The sequence below is a fragment of the Lampetra planeri genome, chromosome 54 (genome assembly GCF_965212315.1).
Source record: "Lampetra planeri chromosome 54, kcLamPlan1.2.h2, whole genome shotgun sequence".
In the NCBI taxonomy this organism is placed as follows: domain Eukaryota; kingdom Metazoa; phylum Chordata; class Hyperoartia; order Petromyzontiformes; family Petromyzontidae; genus Lampetra; species Lampetra planeri.
In genome coordinates, this window is record NC_136160.1 from 4,113,728 (window position 1) to 4,133,281 (window position 19,554).

General features: G+C 50.0%; 1 protein-coding gene across 1 annotated transcript in view; it reads left to right on the forward strand.

Moving 5' to 3' along the window:
* Positions 1–2,508: 2,508 nt before the first annotated feature.
* The window catches only part of PPP4R1 (protein phosphatase 4 regulatory subunit 1), a 32,812-nt gene continuing 15,766 nt past the window's right edge, over positions 2,509–19,554 (forward strand). Inside the window, exons 1-9 of the mRNA XM_078617618.1 lie at positions 2,509–2,576; positions 2,713–2,757; positions 7,033–7,165; positions 10,317–10,423; positions 13,443–13,585; positions 15,517–15,663; positions 16,650–16,757; positions 18,463–18,528; positions 19,345–19,503. Of these exons, the coding sequence (XP_078473744.1) occupies positions 2,570–2,576; positions 2,713–2,757; positions 7,033–7,165; positions 10,317–10,423; positions 13,443–13,585; positions 15,517–15,663; positions 16,650–16,757; positions 18,463–18,528; positions 19,345–19,503 (915 nt within the window). The 5' untranslated portion in view covers positions 2,509–2,569. The remainder of the gene's footprint in view (positions 2,577–2,712; positions 2,758–7,032; positions 7,166–10,316; positions 10,424–13,442; positions 13,586–15,516; positions 15,664–16,649; positions 16,758–18,462; positions 18,529–19,344; positions 19,504–19,554) is intronic.

The following is a 19,554-nucleotide window of genomic DNA, read 5'->3' on the forward strand; positions in this document are numbered from 1 at the left end:
TTGGAGAGAATCGTGGACACAACGCGTCGCAAAATGTGACACCCGTCTCACAAATGCTGCTGCTGCCCAGAAACTGTGAGACATCCTCATTTAACGTGCATGTTGTTTAACCAGCTGAGACATCAAGGGACCAGGGGTAGGCTCATTTGCACGAGTGAATGAGCAAGGTGGGTGGGTGGGTGAGTGAGCGAGGTGAATGGGTCAGTGATCGAGCCTCGGTTTCCAGTTCATTCCGTCCCACGGCTTGACAAGCGAGCAGGAGCTAGTTAGTCCGGTTTGCATGCGTGACCCGGGGCATTGCTCTGCCAGTAAGGGGCGATGCTTGTGAATGTTTAAACACCGGAAGAGGAACACGCGCGCGTGCAAACCAAACATCATTTCTGGTCGACTCGATAGAAAAGGGAAAATGCGTTTTTTTTTTTTCGCAGGACACGTCGTGGCTAGAGGGGGGTGATGAATAAATGACAAAGCGCTTGACCACAAATGCACCACAAATACCTCGCTGATCTTGTCTAAGGAGCATAAGGGGCCGTTCCATAAATGACGTCACGCACCTGGGTGGGGGGTCAGATTTGTGTGACCGGTGTGTGACAAGGGTGCTGTTTGAGAATGTGACGTCACATCAAAATTGCGCAACTTTAAAAAATATATAGAATTGTTCTAACAACAATAATTGATATAACAACACTCCTACAACATCAGAGTGCAGCGCCACATTAAATACGCAACTACAATGACAATAGTCTAAAGCGAATTTGAAGCATGTTTTATTTTCAAATGGAAATGTTTTATGGAGGGGAGGCAGAGCTTTGTGACGTCCTTATTTGAGGGGGGGGGGGTCTGACTTTTTGTGACGCCGTGTGACGAGGGGGGGGGGTCAAAAATCGTTCAAAATCGTGTGACGTCATTTATGGACGGCCCCCTAAAACCATCGCGTGACTCCGGTCTTCCTCTCAGCTATCAGCAGCAGCAGCGACGGCTTTTCGCTGACCATCAAACAAAGACGGCGGTCACCTTGTTCTTGGTTCTTTCGGTAAAGTCACGTAGAATGGAAATAATAAAATAAAAAAATAAAACATTATAAAATAATATTTTATAATGTTTTATTTTATTACTTTAAATAATAAAATAAAACATAATATTTTTTTTTAAATAATAAAATAAAACATAATAAAACAATATTTTATAATGTGTTATTTTATGATTTTATTATTTCCATTTAAAATAATAAAACATTATAAAATATTACTTTATTATGTTTTATTTTATTATTTTATTATTTCCATTCTACGTGACTTTACCGAAAGAACCAAGAAGATTAATCCCTGCAGTCACGAAAGCTTATCATCGCGCGGTGCTTTGAGATGCGCTTCTACGGCCGTCTGGACCGCTCTTCCCTCCGATGTAATGAAGCCACTGGAGCTATGCACTTTTCAATGATGCAGATTGAAAAACAAATTTTTTTTAGAACTGCTTTTTGTTTTTAGTGTATTGTCCTTCCCCCTGCACCTCCAATTAGCAAGCACGGTTGGCTACGAAATAACAATTAAATGTATACAGCGCTTTTCCCGGAATCTCAACGCGCTGTACAGGACACAGCAGCGTCAGACACTCAGCATAAACATACTATTATAAATACATTTCAAGAATCATTTACTAAATTAACTACATTTTGAATCATCGGAGGCGTATAAATAGGACTTGAAGCTTTCGTGACTGCAGGAATCCATACCCTTTGGTTCTTTTCGGTAAAGTCACGTAGGTATAAAATAAAATAAATCACGACGTTTCGGGCGCAACACAAGAGCTTTCCCACCCGATGACGGACGCTTGTGTTGCGCCCGAAACGTCGTGATTTATTTTATTTTATACCTACGTGACTTTACCGAAATAACCAAAAAGTACGTATAAGTAGGGTTTGATTGCACATTAAAAAAATGTTCACAGGCTCAGAGAACCCTGATTCTCGTGCAAGAGCATAGAATGGAAATAATAAAATAAAATAAAACATAATAAAATAATAATAAAAATAAAACGTAATCAAATAATGATTTTATTATGTTTTATTTATTTTATTTTATTATTTCCATTCTATGTGATTTTACCGAAAGAACCAAGAAGATGAATCCCTGCAGTCACGAAAGCTTTAAATCGAAACATAATATGACTTTGATACCCCCCCCCCCATCACCTACACATTCCACAAGTAGTGACTAATCCCATATCTGCATTTCCCATAAATATGCTAAATGCCTCTGTTGATATGCAAATTCCTTTGTCAAGGCGCCCTCCTCCTCTAACCCAGCTTAAAACATACGCTGCCAACTAATAAAGTTATTAACAAAGTAAACTAATAAAGTTTTAATAAAGTTTATACAACCAGCCGATACCAATAAAGATATCACGAGAGAGACTGGGAGCGGTGTCTTCCCGGAAATGACGTACATAGCAGACTGTGGCTGAGGGGGCGTGGCCGAGGAACGGTAGGCGGGGCCGGGGACCGGAAAGGGGCGGGGCCGCCTGCTCAGCCAATCACGCGCCGCCTCCGAGGCGGTGCAGGCGGGTCAAGATGGCGGGTGAGGACTCGTGCGTTCGGCGGCTCCGCGCGTTTCGCGGCGCTGTAGTCGGCTCAGAGCGAGCCTCACCAGCTCCCCTCTGCCTCCCCTCCACGCCCCGGGTCCCTTGTGTGCTGTGTGCTGTGTGCGCCCGCAGATATCAGCCTTCTCACGGACGACTCCGAGGGGGACCCGGCCGACTGTGAGTTTTACCTCCCGTCGGGGATTCGGCCTCTTTCCGCCAACAGCTTCCCCCCCCCACCCCAACATCTCCCCGTCCGCCTCCTCCTCCTCATCTCCCCGCCACCGCCAAACTCCGGAAGCGGCCGAGGCCGTCGGCAACAACGACAAGAAGCTGAAGCCCCGTGGGGCCCCTCGGGGCAGCAGGCGGCGAGCGGCGGCTTCTCGTCCTCCGAACTCTTCCGGCTGAGCACTCCCCTCTCGATCCCTCGCTCGCTCTGCCCCCCCTCCTCCTCCCTCCCTCTCACCCCGTAAACTTTGCGTTGACTTGTCGCCGCACCACCACTACCACTACTACCACCACCACCCCCCGGGGCTCTCGGTTCGCGTCTCCCCTCATTCGCCTGTTGCGTGGGCCCTCGTCAACTCTCGATTCTTTACTCCAACGCCAACTCAGCGCAGCCGTCACGCGCCGTCTCGTGTTCGTGCACAGTTGCGTCAGATGGACCCTCAACACTCCACACACACACCGCTCCCTCGTTCGCGCGTGACGCTCTCCCTAACTCTTTCCTAACTAGACACTCACTGACCACTCACTGTCACGACTACCCCTCCCCCCCTCTCACCGTCACCCTCACTAAGTCTCCATTGTCACCCTCATGCTCCTGTTGCGCTGCTCTCCCCTCATGCTCCCTTAACTCTCCCTTAACTCTCTCTTAACTCTCCCTTAACTCTTCCTCAACTCTCCTTTAACTCTTCCCACGCTACCTCAACTCTCCCTTAACTCTCCCTTAACTCTCCCCTCGCTCCCTAAACTCCCCCTTAACTCTCCCTAACTCTCCCTGAACTCTCCCCACGCTCCCTTAACTCTTCCTCAACTCTCCCTTAACTCTTCCCACGCTACCTCAACTCTCCCTTAACTCTCCCTTAACTCTCCCCTCGCTCCCTAAACTCCCCCTTAACTCTCCCTAACTCTCCCTGAACTCTCCCCACGCTCCCTTAACTCTCCCTTAACTCTCCCTTAACTCTCCCCTCGCTCCGTTAACTCTCCCTTAACTCTCCCCTCACTACCTTAACTCTCCCTTAACTCTCCCCTCACTACCTTAACTCTCCCTTAACTCTCCCTCAACTCTCCCCTCGCTCCCTTAACTCCCCCTTAACTCTCCCTTAACTCTCCCTTAACTCCCCCTTAACTCTCCCTTAACTCTCCCCTCGCTCCCTTAACTTCCCCTTAACTCTCCCTTAACTCTCCCCTCGCTCCCTTGACTCTCCCCTCGCTCCCTTAACTCCTCCTTAACTCTCCCTCAACTCTCCCTCAACTCCCCTTAACTCTCCCCACGCTACCTCAACTCTCCCCTCACGCAATGCAAGTCCCCTCTCCACTCCCAACATCCATTTCCTCTTTGCCCTCACTCTCCCCTGACTCCACCAACGCGTCCTGCACACTCTTCATTCGCCCCTCATGCTATTGTGCTCCCCTAACTCTCCCCTCCACTCAACGGCAAGTTTCCTCGTTACGGGCACACCCCACTCACTCTCCCAGACTCTCCACTAACTTTCTATCCGTAATAAAGGTGTTTTTTTTTGGGGGGGGGTGGGGGGTAGATCTCGTAAAATATAAATGTGTCGTTAAACCCGCCACCACCCAACACATCCAATTAGGTTTTTCATGTGAACACAACGTGCAAATTGGTTACTAGTTCGGCACACCAGTCATACCTGTCAACCCCTTATCAGTACCGACGTTATTACAGACCAATTCAGACCTTATTGTTCACCCCGTGCCCCCTACAAATCTCAACGTTCATCCTACAAAGCCCGTATTGAAGCAGCTGTACGCTAGATGGACCTGCAAACTCAATTTCCCTGTATGGGTTGACAGCTATGCACTCTCCTATCCCTCCTCCCGTAGTCACCCCTCTCTGCCCAAAGCCTCTCCTAACACGCCCACTTAATAATGTCATCTTGCACTCTCCCCAACCCTCTTTCACTCAATTCCCCACGCCAATTCTCCCTGCACTCCGTCTCTCCACACTCTCTTCACTGTCTCGCGCCTCTCGCTCGGCTCAACCCAACTATCCTGCTCAGCCTGCACACTTGCACCCATCACGCTCCAACGAACCTCCCCCCCGCCTCCTTGCTCCATTGTCAGTGTTAAGATGCTGTGTCCCTTCGTGGTGCGAGGGTTGAGAGGGGCCCTCCCTTTAATTAGAATCTTTCACGTCTCGTGTGCATCTGACGGCGATCCTCTACTCATTACCCCCCGGGAGTCTCGACTTATCTTTCATGAGGGTTGCTGCGACTACATTCGGGATGTTTGGCCAATTTAATTTTCACGAGAGGTTGGCATCATGTGGGAGCGAAGCCGGAGACGCGACTCCCACCACGCGTACAAGGGGGTTGTCACGCCACGCTGCGCGACAGATGGATTCCAGAATCCATTGCTGTACTGTTGTGGATTCTGTGTCCTATCCAAGTACTGATCAGAATCAGCTCTACCGAGCTTCTGAGATACAACGAGATGAGGCGCATTGAGCGCGACTTTCTCGCCAGAGAGTTTGGCATTTATTCTTGTTCCACGCTTCGGGATGTGAAGTTGCAATACCACATTTGCATGAACCTCAGAACTTGAAATGCCGCTCCCCACACACTCCATTTCCATAATTTTAGACGACTCGCGTTATAGCTGCCAATTTGGGTGGCAGCCCAAATTCTCCTCGGTTATTTCGCTTCTTGGGGTGGCCTGAATTGTTGACGTCAGATTTCGGACCGAATGGAATTTGATTTTCAGAGGCCCTGCCCAATTTTTGAAATGTATTGCATTTTTTATTTTACCAGGTAAGGCCCACTGAGCTGTATAGCTCTGCTTCATAAAGCGACCTGGCCACAAATGAAAGCTCAACGAAGTGGCTCGTCACGTGGAAATTTATCGCAGCCAAATACTCTAAACGCGTGACGTTGGATACAAATGTGGGGGGAAAAACCGGAGGACCCGAAGAAAAATCCACGCGACCACATGCATCCGGGTCTGGATCGAAACCACGACCTCCTGTATACCAGACGAGGCAGATAACATCTCCTAGCCACTTGTTTATTATAATTTCAAGGGGCCTTCCACCACTGGCTCTGAGAGAAACCAGCCTCGTGTGAGCCGACGCAAGTTGATTCGAGTCCCACTCGAGACTGGACCCACGGACAGAATTTGGGCTGAGCGGGAAAAATTTGACCAAACTTTTAATCCAAAATATGGTTAGAGGAGACGTTCAATTAATTAGCCAATATTTACCATGTTCTCTGGATAATAACTTAAATCCCCCCCCCCTCCCCGCATTTTAAAGAAAAATGTTGGGGTGTGTATTGTCAGGTACGCGTGTGTGTGTGTGTTAAGTGATTGGATTAGTGTAACTTTTATTGACAGCAAGCCCACATTTCTAGTGCATCTTACTTTCCAGAGCATCTTACGATCGACATAGTACGGTACTTTGTTGTCGGTAACACAATGATCGTGGTCTTTAAACTCACAAGTATTTATGGCACGGTCTTACTCCGAAACGTTAGTGGAAAACTGCCACTCATCTCACTTGCTGACTCGGGTATGGAAACGGCTCTTTTTTTTTCCGTGACTTGCGTTGTCTCTTAACTCGTGTTACCGGCGAGAAATCGGCCCAAATGGAGATCGCCTTCAGTTGGGCGGGGACGTGGCTGAGCGGTCGCCCATTGCCAAGTTCACGGTTTGAACCCCCAGCGACCTTCGTGGTTAATACCGAAAGCTTTAGTGCTCGTTACCACGGTGCCGGCTGCTTGTCGGAGGACGTTTATAGAGTCCGTAATGTCATTCGAAAAATAGTGCCGCTCTCAAGGTCCAGAGTTTTTACATTTGCTTGCAAATTTTGATTTAAAGCTTTCGTGACTGCAGGTATTCATATTCTTGGTTCTTTCGGTAAAGTCACGTAGAAGGGAAATAAAAAAGAAATTATTTTATTATTTCCCTTCTACGTGACTTTACCGAAAGAACCAAGAACATTTGCTTGCAAATTACTTAATTGAGTAAAACCACGTGACAGCATCGCTCTCCCTACTAGCAGACTACACCCATATGTGAAACATAGTGCTTTTGTGATAGCTTTGCCCTATGGGAACAACGTGAGTAGCAAATGTATTCAATTATTATTGGCCGTCTAAGTGAGGGTGCAAGTTGACTCGGCATCGTCTGAACAGACTCTGCGCCCCGCTTGGCTCCGCCGTCACAGTTTCGCTGAGCGAGGCCGCGTGCGCCCTCTCTCCTTTTATCCTTCAGGTTTCGACGACTTTGGCCCGGACAGCGATATCCAGTCGATAACGTCGGTGCTGGATACCATAACTCAGGATGAAATGTTGACGCCACTGGCCAGGATGGAGAAATTCTCATCAAGCGACAACATATTTAACAGGTGAGCGACGCCGTATGTGTGTCCGCGCGCGTTGCATGTGTAAGCGGTGCTGCAGGAAAGCCTCTTTGGGTGTTTTGAGTGATTTGCGCTCCAGGTTTGACACTGGGGAGCTGCCACGTTGGTGTAATGGTGAGCGCACCGGACTTTTAATCCAGAGGTCGTCGGTTCGATTCCATCTCTGAGCGCGTCGCAGAGGTCGCAAACGGGTTTTGATTCCTTACCCGTACCCGGCCGCACCAGGGTCGTAAACAGGTACCCGTACCCGGCCGGGTACAGGTAGCCGGGTATCGGGTAGGGTACGGCAGAGGTCGCAAACGGGTTTTGATTCCTTACCCGTACCCGTACCCGGCCGCACCAGGGTCGCAAATGGGTACCCGTACCCTACCCGATACCCGGCTACCCGTACCCGGCCGGGTATCGGGTAGGGTACGGGTATCGGGTACCCGATTGCAACCTCTGGGATGAAGCCATGTTGCAGGTGCGGGTGGGTTGATTCTAGGAACCTGAATTGTGAGAAGAGACAAGACGTTTGAAAATGAGTGACAAACGGTTACTCACCAGTGACTCACGGCCTTCTCACTCATTGGTTGGGGTGAGTGACGTGCGGCTACCCGTACCCGGCCGCACCAGGGTCGCAAACGGGTACCCGTACCCGGCTGGGTACGGGTAGCCAGGTATCGGGTAGGGTACGGGTATTGGGTACCCGATTGCGACCTCTGGCGCGACGGTTAAAATAGTGGGCCATCACTGGCATTTGACGAGTCGGTCTTGATTGAGCGCCCCTGCCAAACCTCATCAATGGACACTGGCCAGTGTCGTGAAGTACGGCCACTCGAGGGCTGAACTTTGACCTTTGAACGCCGTGAGTAAATCCCCTTTTCAGGAAGTACAAAGCAATATTTCCTTGAAGTTGTGAGTCACGTACGATACGATGCTTCACACTCACCAATGGGGGGGGGGGGGGGTACGCATTAACTTACTGCAACGTTGCTGTTGTACTTTGCCATGCAAAAAGCTTACAGTAAAAACACACACACACAGACGGTGACTGAGGACAAAAGAAGGTTTCAAAAAAGCATTTTGTTCCGAAAGAAATGAAAACTACTCGCTTTAGTTTTGCGGGGCACGTTAGCAAACCCCCCCCCCCCCCCCCTCTTAACAGTCTCTATGGGTCATGTGACCACTGTTTCACCACAAGCGCACGTGTCAGGTCTTTTCGGTCCGTGCGGACTCGTGATGCGTGGCGACATTTCTCCGTGTAGTTATTTCACGTTTTAAACTTGAATGCCACGCGGAATTATTATCCTTTATACGCAAAGTGCCAAAGTGTTGCAGCTCATTCTGCAGCTCTGGGTCAAGGGTCAAATGGTTTCCTACTCGAATGAGCGTTGAGGTTGTAGTCACGGTTCAAATCTGGCAAGCCATCCTTATTAAGCTTGCAGGTCTTATCTTAAATTTATATAGCGCCTTGACAAAGGTGCTGAGCAAAGGAATTAGCTATTTGTACAGCAGGAGTGTGAGATGGGTTGATGAAAAGGATGAATATGATGATGCATGAAATAAACGATGATGAAACTCACAGCGTGAGTGATGCATGGGTTTAGGAAGTTGGGAAGAGGCATGGTGGAGTTAATGATGGATACTGAACATAGAATGGGCTATTTGTACAGCAGGAGTGTGAGATGGGTTGATGAGAAGGATGAATATGATGATGCATGAAATAAACGATGATGAAACTCACAGTGTGTGGTTAATGATGAGTGAGTGATGCATGGGTGGGAACGTTGGGAAGAGGTATGGTGGCGTTAATGATGGATGCTGCACATAGAATGGGCTATTTGTACAGCAGGAGTGTGCAGAGATGGGTTGATGAGAAGGATGGTAGCACACGATGAACATGATGACGAGTGAAATGAACGATGATGAAACGGACGGCGAGTGGTTAATGATGAGCGAGTGTGATGCATAGGTGGGGAAGTTGGGAAGAGGGATGGTGGAGCAAATGATGGGGAAGGGAGGGGGAAGAGGAGTCTGGCAAGCGAGGAAAAATCAGAGTTCTAAGGGAAGAATTAATTGTGGACAGTTTGACGTTCCAGTGTAAAAAAGATGTAGACAGTTTTTAGTTTTAGATTTGAAGCTTTCGTGACTGCAAGGATTCATATTCTTAGGTTTTTTCGGTAAAGTCACGTAGGTAAAAAACATTAAAAAGTAAAATAAAATGAAATAAAAATCACGACGTTTCGGAGGCAACACAAGACGGAAGCTTGTGTTGCCTCCGAAACGTCGTGATTTTTATTTCATTTTATTTTAGTTTTTAGTTTACCAGGTAAGGCCCACTGAGCAATGTAGCTCTTTTTCAGAAGTTGCTTATCGCATGGAAATGTATAATAGCAGCCACATACTGTAAACGCATGTTTCTAAAATGTGGAGGGAAAATCCACACGACCACGATCGAAACCACGACCTCCTGGAAACCAGGCGAGGTCGTTAACATCTCGCCACCGTGGCACCAGAAGCGAGAAAGAAAGCAATCGTGATTGAGCACAAGGAGGAGGGGGAACAGAAAGAGAGACCGCTGGGATTGTGAACGCAGAGGGCAAGAGGCAACGTAGAAGGAATTGAGGGAAGCGATATATGTTTGCGCGAGACAATGGTTGAGATTTGTAAGCTAGGGTGCGCTGTGCATCAACAATACAAACACTGCGTGACGTCTGCTTCACAGTGGACATTGATGATCGTGTGACGTCATCCGCGTGAGTTGGCCATTGTTAGACGGGCGTCGTGGTCCAAAGTTTGCAGCATTCGAAAAACGCGTCCCACAAACGTCTCCTTTGGCATTGTACGTAAAAATCGCCTGCAATCAATTGGCAGGAACCTCCCGGAAGAGTCATTGTGAGGCTTTCCTGCCCAAACAAGCGTAATATTCAACAAAGATGTTCTATCATTCGGGATTTTGGTTTTTAGCGATTATTAACGTGAAACTTATTTGCAATTTTGGCATTCCTCGCACGTCTCCAAAAAAACCGGGCGGTCGCCGAGTTCGTAGCCATCGCTCCCGTCCGCTCCAATACCGTGACTGTGTCTCCGGCGTTTCGGCAAAAGAGAGAGACGTACCCCTGTCCTCATCGTAATGCGCGTGTGCGTTTTACAGACAGATGATCACCAGGAGCCTCCTGGACACGTTCCGCTTCGTGATGGACGATGAAAACGAGTCGCTCAAAGTCATGCGAGTAATCGTCAAGCTGTCCGAAGATGCTGGTGAGGAGCCCGCCCGCCCGCATGTGCCGTGGTCGTGCGGTCTGGAACTGATTTTTGCGTGTTAGTTTGTTCTCCTATCCCCCCCCTCCCCTCCCCCGCCGCACCGCCAATTAACACAGTTGGCTACGTACGGTGGCGCGAAAGAAGTTCTACATACATCGCACGTTGTCGGATTGTACCTCCGCGTGATGCCCTACAATTCGCTTCCGCTGCTGGGAGCTTAATAATAACAATCGGGGAAAAGCTCTGTTATTATCCAGCACTTTACCGTCCGGAACGCTCTGTTAATCGGTGTATGTCATAGACGCCAATCACAGATCTCTCCCTTCACGTGTCCGGAAAAATTCCGTGCACTTCTCATAGATCTGTTGTTGTTAACGGAAGCTTGGGGATGTTGCCGAGATGTTGGCACTAGCGTTAGTCCATGAATACAGTACTGTATACTGTACTCTAAACGGCCCCACCGCCTCTCTACAATCAACTTAGAATGCTCTACAACTTGGCAAACGAGTATATTATTATTTCTTATGTCGTAATGAAAATGTAGGCTTCGTTTCGTTATTCTGGTTCAACCATAAGTAGAATTCGCATTGCAGATAGCCGGCATATTTGATTAACCAGGAGACTCCATTCCCCATGGATGCCAGATAAGAGCTTTTCCTGTAATGACATTCTTTTTTTTAACTCGCTCATATTTTGCGAAACGGGACAAGTCGCCGTTCGATCGCTGACAGTCTCAGTTTCGCTTCTGAATAAGCTCCCAGCACTTAGGGCGAAACGTCGGACTACGTGTCGAACAGCACAGCGGCACGACCTGAAACCATGGATTGGAGAGGGCTGCGCAGAACAACTGACCGTGAAAACCTACGCAGGAAGGGACATTACATTTTTATAGAAAACTTAATACTTTTCTAAATTTTCTCCCCCTATTTTTGTCCCGCTTGTCGTGAGATCGGCGTTTTGCCTCGTCTCGCGACGTGACGAAGGTTTTCATTTTGAACTTCGCAGCAGCTCACAGCACACAACCCTGTGTCGGAGAATGGCTCGGGGAAATTCAGACGCAAAACTGCTTCTGAAGACACTTTACGATACCTGTTCATTCACACTGGGGAGCACGCTTGGTAGATTGCCCTGCGGAGAAGTGTTTGTCGTATGTCAATACAGCTGCAAATTTTTTAATTCTCGTAGCTGGAATTTGGCCAAAGTAGCAAACTAAATTTGACACGGGTCGGTTGTTGGTTTTTTCTCACACAGTCCCATCGGTGATCGGACCAAGACCGCCACCACCACCACCACCATTATCATCATCTCACTACGCTTGAGCATTCTTTTTGACCGCAGGTGGCTGAAACATGGATATATAGCCAGGAAACCGGTTGGTACTGCCTCAGCGCCCTGGGCCCTGAGGCACCCCGGCCACCTCGCATAAATTTCATTGCCACGTTGACTTGAGACAAAGCTGCACCAGAGTCGGCTCGAATTCTTTTTGAGTGCTAGTTGACTCGACTCGGTTAAAGCCGCTCTCCTCGGTCAAAAGATAAAAGTGGCGGTTTCATTATTATCGAGTTGGACAAGTTTTCCCTGAAAGAAATGTCGGTGCGATGTCACGACCGCACTGCCGACAATTAAACATTCATGGTAAACATCTACACCATTGGAACCTCATTTGCCAGTAAAAAATATGATAATTAGTTTTTTACCCTTCTATCTGGCAACAAAACTGACACCTTTTTTACAAGGAGTCATGTTTGCATAGACCACAATACCTGCAGTCATAATGCAAACAAAAAACATAACTATGATAATGTATGCACTGTCCTTGAATACATTATCAGAGTTGTGTTTTTTTTTGCATAGAAGGGTAAAAAAACAATTAACATTAATGGTAAAGTTATTTAATTTTTCCATTCCTGCCGATTGCAAACGTTTGAACAAAACTATTTTGACGACCCGATTTTCATTATTATTTTTTCTTTCATTTCCACTCGGCCCAAAATTCTGACGTACGGATTTCAGCCCGTACCTGCGAAACGAAGCCGGCCCGAAGAATCCGAGTTTCAGCCCAGAGAATGAGCGGAACCTCGCGGCCAAACCCAGTCGACAAAAAGACAAAAAAAAATGTAACGAAATCAGGAAAGGTTGTCCGCGGATACGGCAAACGCGAGTTCACGCTTTCGATCCGTGGGCTCGTGGAACCCAGCTGCTTTACCTGTCCCCTGTTTCACCGTGTCACTGTCAAAGAGGGGATCATCGCTTAGTCCCGCGACGTGCTTTCGTGGCCGCGAACCGCGTGCTTTTCGGCACGACGTCCGACGTTTCGCTCCCGGACATGGCCAAACAACGCGTGGCACGGCATAAAAACACATGGGAGAGCCGCGTAGCCCAACAACAGTGAAAACATACGCAGCCGTGTTAGCCTGTACCTTTCCTTCCCCAGCACCTCTGATTCCTTCTCCTGCACCACCGATCAGCACAGTTGGCTACAGTACAGTGTGAAAGAGTTCAAAATACGTACATACGTACCAAAGGCATTATGCTGGTTTCTGTTGGAACCAAATCGTAGGGTTAACGGCTCCACAAAAGTTTACACGAGTGGCGGACACAGTGCCGTGTCGAACAAACCCCACGTTTTACCGCTAGACTTCAGCGGAGCTGTTTGTGTCATCTGGCCATTGTGTTCCGCAGCAGCACAGCACCGCATGTTGAACTTCTTTCGTACCATACGTAGCCAACCGTGCTGCTAATCGGAGGTGCGGGGTAGGGTCAACAAACTGAATGCGAAAAGCAGTTCTAAAGAAACGAGTTTTCAATTTAGATGATTTAAAAGTGCATAGCTCCAGTGGCTTCATAACATCGGAAGGAAGAGCGTTCCAGACGGCCACAGAAGCGCATCCGAAAGCGCCGCGCCGATGCGGCGGCCACCGTCTTTGTTCGCCGACCAGCCGAAATCCGCTGCTGCGAGGATGACCGGAGCTCGCGTGCCAGGTAGCTTGATGGTTTTGTTTTGTTTCTTGTTTAGAGCCAACGGTACGAGCCGAGCTGATGGAGCAGCTGCCTCACATCGCCATTTTCTGTAAAGACAGCCATCCGACGGTTCCGCACATCATTCAGAAGTACCTGCTGCCCGTCGTCATCCGATTGATGACCGACACGAACAACCAGGTACGCAGCACGGTCCTGGAACTTTGGCGAATTAATGGAAAGTTTTTTAGTGCGTTCGCAGATCTCACTCGGATGATATATTCGAACGCTTGACTGCGGTGTTGCGCAATCTTTTTGAAAAAAATTATGTTTTTGACGTGCTGAGCACGGGCTCGATGGCCCAGAATGTGAAACGGCCAGCGACAAACAGCACTTATTGTAGGTTGTAATAGGACAGACCTAACATGTTTCTTGAATCGAGTAATATTATTGCACGCGTTTGGGGACAAGAGACGATGGTGATGATGATGATGGGAGGGAATTCCACAGTGGAGCAGTGCGAGGAAAGAAGCGGAAGTATAAAGCGTTGTGGCCTGCAGTGCGGTGACTGAACACATCGTGGATAAGCGATCGAGTGAGCAGGACCGTGAACATTGTGACCTGCAGTGCGATGGTTGAACTCATCGTGGATAAGCGATCGAGTGAGCAGGACAGTAAACATTGTGACCTGCAGTGTGGTGGTTGAACACGTCGTGGATAAGTGATCGAGTGAGCAGGACAGTAAACATTGTGACCTGCAGTGTGGTGGTTGAACACGTCGTGGATAAGTGATCGAGTGAGCAGGACCGTAAACATTGTGACCTGCAGTGCGGTGGTTGAACACATCGTGGATAAGTGATGGAGTTAGCAGGACAGTAAACATTGTGACCTGCAGTGCGGTGGTTGAACACATCGTGGATAAGCGATCGAGTGAGCAGGACAGTAAACATTGTGACCTGCAGTGCGGTGGTTGAACACATTGTGGATAAGCGATCGAGTGAGCAGGACAGTAAACATTGTGACCTGCAGTGCGGTGGTTGAACACATTGTGGATAAGCGATCGAGTGAGCAGGACAGTAAACATTGTGACCTGCAGTGCGGTGGTTGAACACATCATGGATAAGTGATCGAGTGAGCAGGACAGTAAACATTGTGACCTGCAGTGCGATGGTTGAACACATCGTGGATAAGCGATCGAGTGAGCAGGACAGTAAACATTGTGACCTGCAGTGCGGTGGTTGAACACATTGTGGATAAGCGATCGAGTGAGCAGGACAGTAAACATTGTGACCTGCAGTGCGGTGGTTGAACACATTGTGGATAAGCGATCGAGTGAGCAGGACAGTAAACATTGTGACCTGCAGTGCGGTGGTTGAACACATCGTGGATAAGCGATCGAGTTAGCAGGACAGTAAACATTGTGACCTGCAGTGCGGTGGTTGAACACATCGTGGATAAGCGATCGAGTGAGCAGGATCGTGAACAACATTGTCACATGCAGTGTGGTGGTTGAACGTGTTGTGGACCAGACTAGATAGTCGGCTAGACGGGAGTCCTCGACTTGGCTGGAAAAATCAACAGGTGAAGTTTACGGGAGCAGTAATATTAAATGGTAATAATTGTTGAGTCCATTTGGTTTTGGCGCGATCATTCTTATTATAGCACAAGGCTACCACGAAGAGAGGCGCTACGTGTCACAGACAGTCTGCGGTGGTTTCCCATTCGGGGGCGATGTCGCTACACGGATCATCCCAGTTGAATCATTTTTCCGTGTTGCTTTTTTTTTAACCTGCCAAACTTGGACCGTCAACGCCGGCGCACAGTGGCCCTACCCGTTTCGAACGACGTCGCGGGATTAAGTTGACGTCCACTGTGACCCAGACGACGGCGTCATATCTTGCGCTTGATGCACACGACCGCAGGTATAATAATAATAATAACCAGGGCGGCTTGCCGGATTCGAACCGCGAACCCTTGGCAAACTCGCCACCCGCCCTGACCCCGCGCGGTAGCAGCTCCAGAACGGCACGGCACCGCCCGGGGATGGGTAACGGCGCTTGTGCTGCCGTGCGCCTCGGCGCGCGAGCGTTTACCGGCGTTGCGCTCCCCCGCGGTGTGCTTCCGAACGAGAGGTGCGCAAGACGAGCCAGGCGGCGCTGTTGGTGCTGCTGGAGCAGGAGCTGCTGGACGCCGCCAGCATCGAGACCAAAGTGTGCCCCGTGATCTTGGAGCTGACAGCGCCCGAGAGCAACGACGACTACAAAGCCGAGGCCGTCACGGTGGGCCAGCGCCTGGGCGAAACGCTTCACTTTTTTCTTGTCGTGTTTTAGTTTCACTTTCTTGGTTCTTTCGGTAAAGTCCCGTAGAAGGGAAGTAATAAAATTATAATATTTAAACATTATACAATTGTCACTACGTGACTTGACCGAAAGAACCATGAATATGAATCCCTGCAGTCACGAAAACTTTACATCGAAAAAAAAATGTGTTTAGTTTGTTGTCCTTACCCCGCGCCTCCAAATGGTAGCACGGATGGCAGAGGTCGCAAACGGGTTTTGATTCCTTACCCGTACCCGGCCGCACCAGGGTCGCAAACGGGTACCCGTTCCCAGCCGGGTACGGGTAGCCGGGTATCGGGTAGGGTACGGGTATCGGGTACCCGGTTGCGACCTCTGACGTTTGGCTACGTACGGTGCGAAATAAATCCAACGCCCTTGCATACATACGCTACCGAAGTTGTGCACTCCCACTCGCCCGCCGTGCCACTTCTTCCTCTTACCTACAGCTGATGTAGATGCCGAGCAACAACTACAATTTGACGTTCAGGTGCGTCAAGCCAGATAACCGCGGCGGGAGCAGTGGGAGTGCACTGCCGTGATGTCTCCTTCATATTTGTGCATCGGGCATTGTTCTGGATGACCCACAGTTGAACGCTGGAGAGTTTTACATTTGTGTATCAGGTGTCCGCATCTGCTGCCACGGTTTGTGCAGCGGATGAGCATCTTCGTGGAAGATCAAACCCCAGAGATCTTCTGGGTTTGATGTGGAGAGATGGTTTCGTTTGTTAATATTCTCCACAATGACGCAAGTGATTGTTTCGAGTTGGGCGTTCTATTATTTTTATCGGCACGCGTTCGCTCAAAAGGGGGCAAGCGCTTGACCGGTTTCGCCTTCCTCAGTCTTGTCAACAGCGTCAGGCTTTGCTGCCAAACAAATTGGCAACCGATGAGGTGGAAGCTGCTGACGCCGCGTTTCCCCCGCGCAGATCATGTGCAAGATGGCGATGGTGGTCGGCAAGGACGTGACGGAGTGTCTGCTGCTGCCGCGCTTTTGCGAACTCTGCATGGACGGCAAAATCTTTCACGTCCGCAAGGTGCGCAACCGTCGAATGCATTTTCCGCACGCGTAACCAACACTCGCTGGTCGATACGCAAGTTGACCCCTGACCCTGTGGCGCGCTCTGTCTGTGCTGTGAAGTGGGGCCTTCGTCCGAAAACCGCGACCGCACGTCGCGAAATGCTGCCACGGCACATCGGCATTATTGCGGTTTAAAAAGTCGTAGAGTTACTTCCTGCTCGGGGTAACATTGAAGTGGTGCTAATCTATTTATACATTCCTGCGGCCGGAGCGAGTGATAACGGCACAAAGACTTTTGCCCTTTGATCCCATGAATCGGCTTATTTGGCCCGGCGCTGCTCGTCTACTCTACCGTTTACAGTCACCCAACTTGTGATGCCAGCCCCACCCAGGGCTGTCACGAGCCCGGTTTTCAAAACGACACAATGGATAAGCGTATCTAATCTAATGGAACGCTTGACACGGCTTGCACAAAACGATGACGCAGGATGGAATGTAGTTGACAGGGGACGTGCTGCAAGGATTGAGGAGTGAGTGACCGCGATGGAGGGGAGCTTCGGGGCTGTGGGGAGGGACGGGAAGGAGTGGAGGGGCGAGGGGAGGGAAGAGGAATGGGCGATAGAGAAGAGGTGGTGAGGCTGTAAGAGCAATAGGAGGTTAAGGAGGGGGACTGCTCAATGTACAGGGGCAGTGCTGAGTCTATGGTGCAGTGATGAGTTTATTGGTAGTGTTGAGTCTACGGGCAGTGATGAGTCTACGGGCAGTGCTGAGTCTATGGTGCAGTGCTGAGTCTATGGGCAGTGCTGAGTCTATGGTGCAGTGCTGAGTCTATGGTGCAGTGCTGAGTCTACGGGCAGTGATGAGTCTACGGGCAGTGCTGAGTCTATGGTGCAGTGATGAGTCTACGGGCAGTGTTGAGTCTACGGGCAGTGCTGAGTCTATGGTGCAGTGTTGAGTCTACGGGCAGTGTTGAGTCTACGGGCAGTGATGAGTCTACGGGCAGTGATGAGTCTACGGGCAGTGATGAGTCTACGGGCAGTGATGAGTCTACGGGCAGTGATGAGTCTACGGGCAGTGTTGAGTCTACGGGCAGTGATGAGTCTACGGGCAGTGCTGAGTCTACGGGCAGTGATGAGTCTACGGGCAGTGATGAGTCTACGGGCAGTGATGAGTCTACATGCAGTGATGAGTCTACGGGCAGTGATGAGTCTATGGTGCAGTGATGAGTCTACGGGCAGTGATGAGTCTACGGGCAGTGATGAGTCTACATGCAGTGCTGAGTCTATGGTGCAGTGCTGAGTCTACGGGCAGTGCTGAGTCTACGGGCAGTGCTGAGTCTACGGGCAGTGCCGAGTCTACAGGCAGTGCTGCTTAATTCACAAGGAAAGTTGATTCCAATGGGAGGGGTGCAAGGAGTGGGGAGGAGTTTGTATACATCATCATCACTCCTGGGTCGATAAAATAGTTACCAAGTGGTTGTCCTCTACTTTTTATTTGCTCCCTGCCCCCCACCCCCACCCCGCCGGGTGAATGTGGATTTTTCCGGCAACTGACTCGGATCTTGTCAACAGGAAACGAGAGCCAATTCCTCCAAGCTCATCTGAGCAGGAAATCACTCGTGACTTTGCACCGTCTGGATGGCGGGGCTGGTTGCAAGTTGTGTGCGTGCTGATGGCGGGGCTGGTTGCAAGTTGCGTGTGTGTACTCGCGTGCGTGTTCAGGTTTGTGCGGCTCACTTTGGCGACGTGTGCAGCGTCGTCGGGCAGAAAACGACAGAGCACGTGCTGGTGAGTGCGTACAAAGGCAACGCAAATGCTCCTCCCCCATATAGCCATACAGCCCGTTGGGGCACGTCCTGTTAGCGAGCACCTTTCGAAGAGCGGCGGCACTGCGCATGTTTACACACCGCACCGGGTACTTATTTGAGGCGGAATCCACCTAAGGGAGGCCCAGGACCAGTTTGGATATTCGTCACCGGTGTGTTGGTGGTCGCCGTGAGCGGGAATCAAACTCGGGTCGCTGGGTTTGTAGCATCGCGCGCACTAACCACTACAAACAGACACAAACACGCACGTACACACAAAGACAAAGATCCCCCATATAGCCTGTAACAGACTGTTTGGGTAAGTGCTGTCAGCGAGCACCTATGAAGGCCGGCACGGCACACGAGGGGGTGGGTGGCCAGCACCACGCCCGTTGTTGTTGACACATCACCGCACCAGGTACTTATTTAAGACTGTGGTCATGCAACCCAAACTATGGACCGTGTACTAAACCACTGTGGTCTCTCCGCTCCTTCGACGGACGATGAGGTATAGCAAAGCCGAACACTCACAGTCTCCTGAACTGTCTCTAGGCATTGGCGTTTCAGCTCCTGTGAGCACGTCGGCCATCGCGCGCAAGAATAGAATCGAAGACCCAGCCGAGCACGAGGGAGTCCCAGGACCGAGTCGGATATCACGCGACCACCGAGTCAAACGCCACTCGCTAAATACTTTCCCGAGGACTAACGTGCGGCGGTGACGGGGTCGCGTTTACGGCATCCGAGCTTGCGCCGGGTTTTTCTTTTAATTGTTTAACCACCCCCTCATCACTCCCCACAGCTGCCGAAGTTCATGCAGCTGTGCTCGGACAGCGTGTGGGGCGTGCGCAAGGCGTGCGCCGAGTGCTTCACCGCCGTGTCGAGCACCGCCTCGCACGATTTCCGCCGCACCCAGCTCTCGCCGCTCTTCATCAACCTCATCTGCGATCCCTCGCGCTGGGTGCGTACCCGCCGGCGGTGGCGGCACCGGCGCCGAGAAGAGACCCAACCT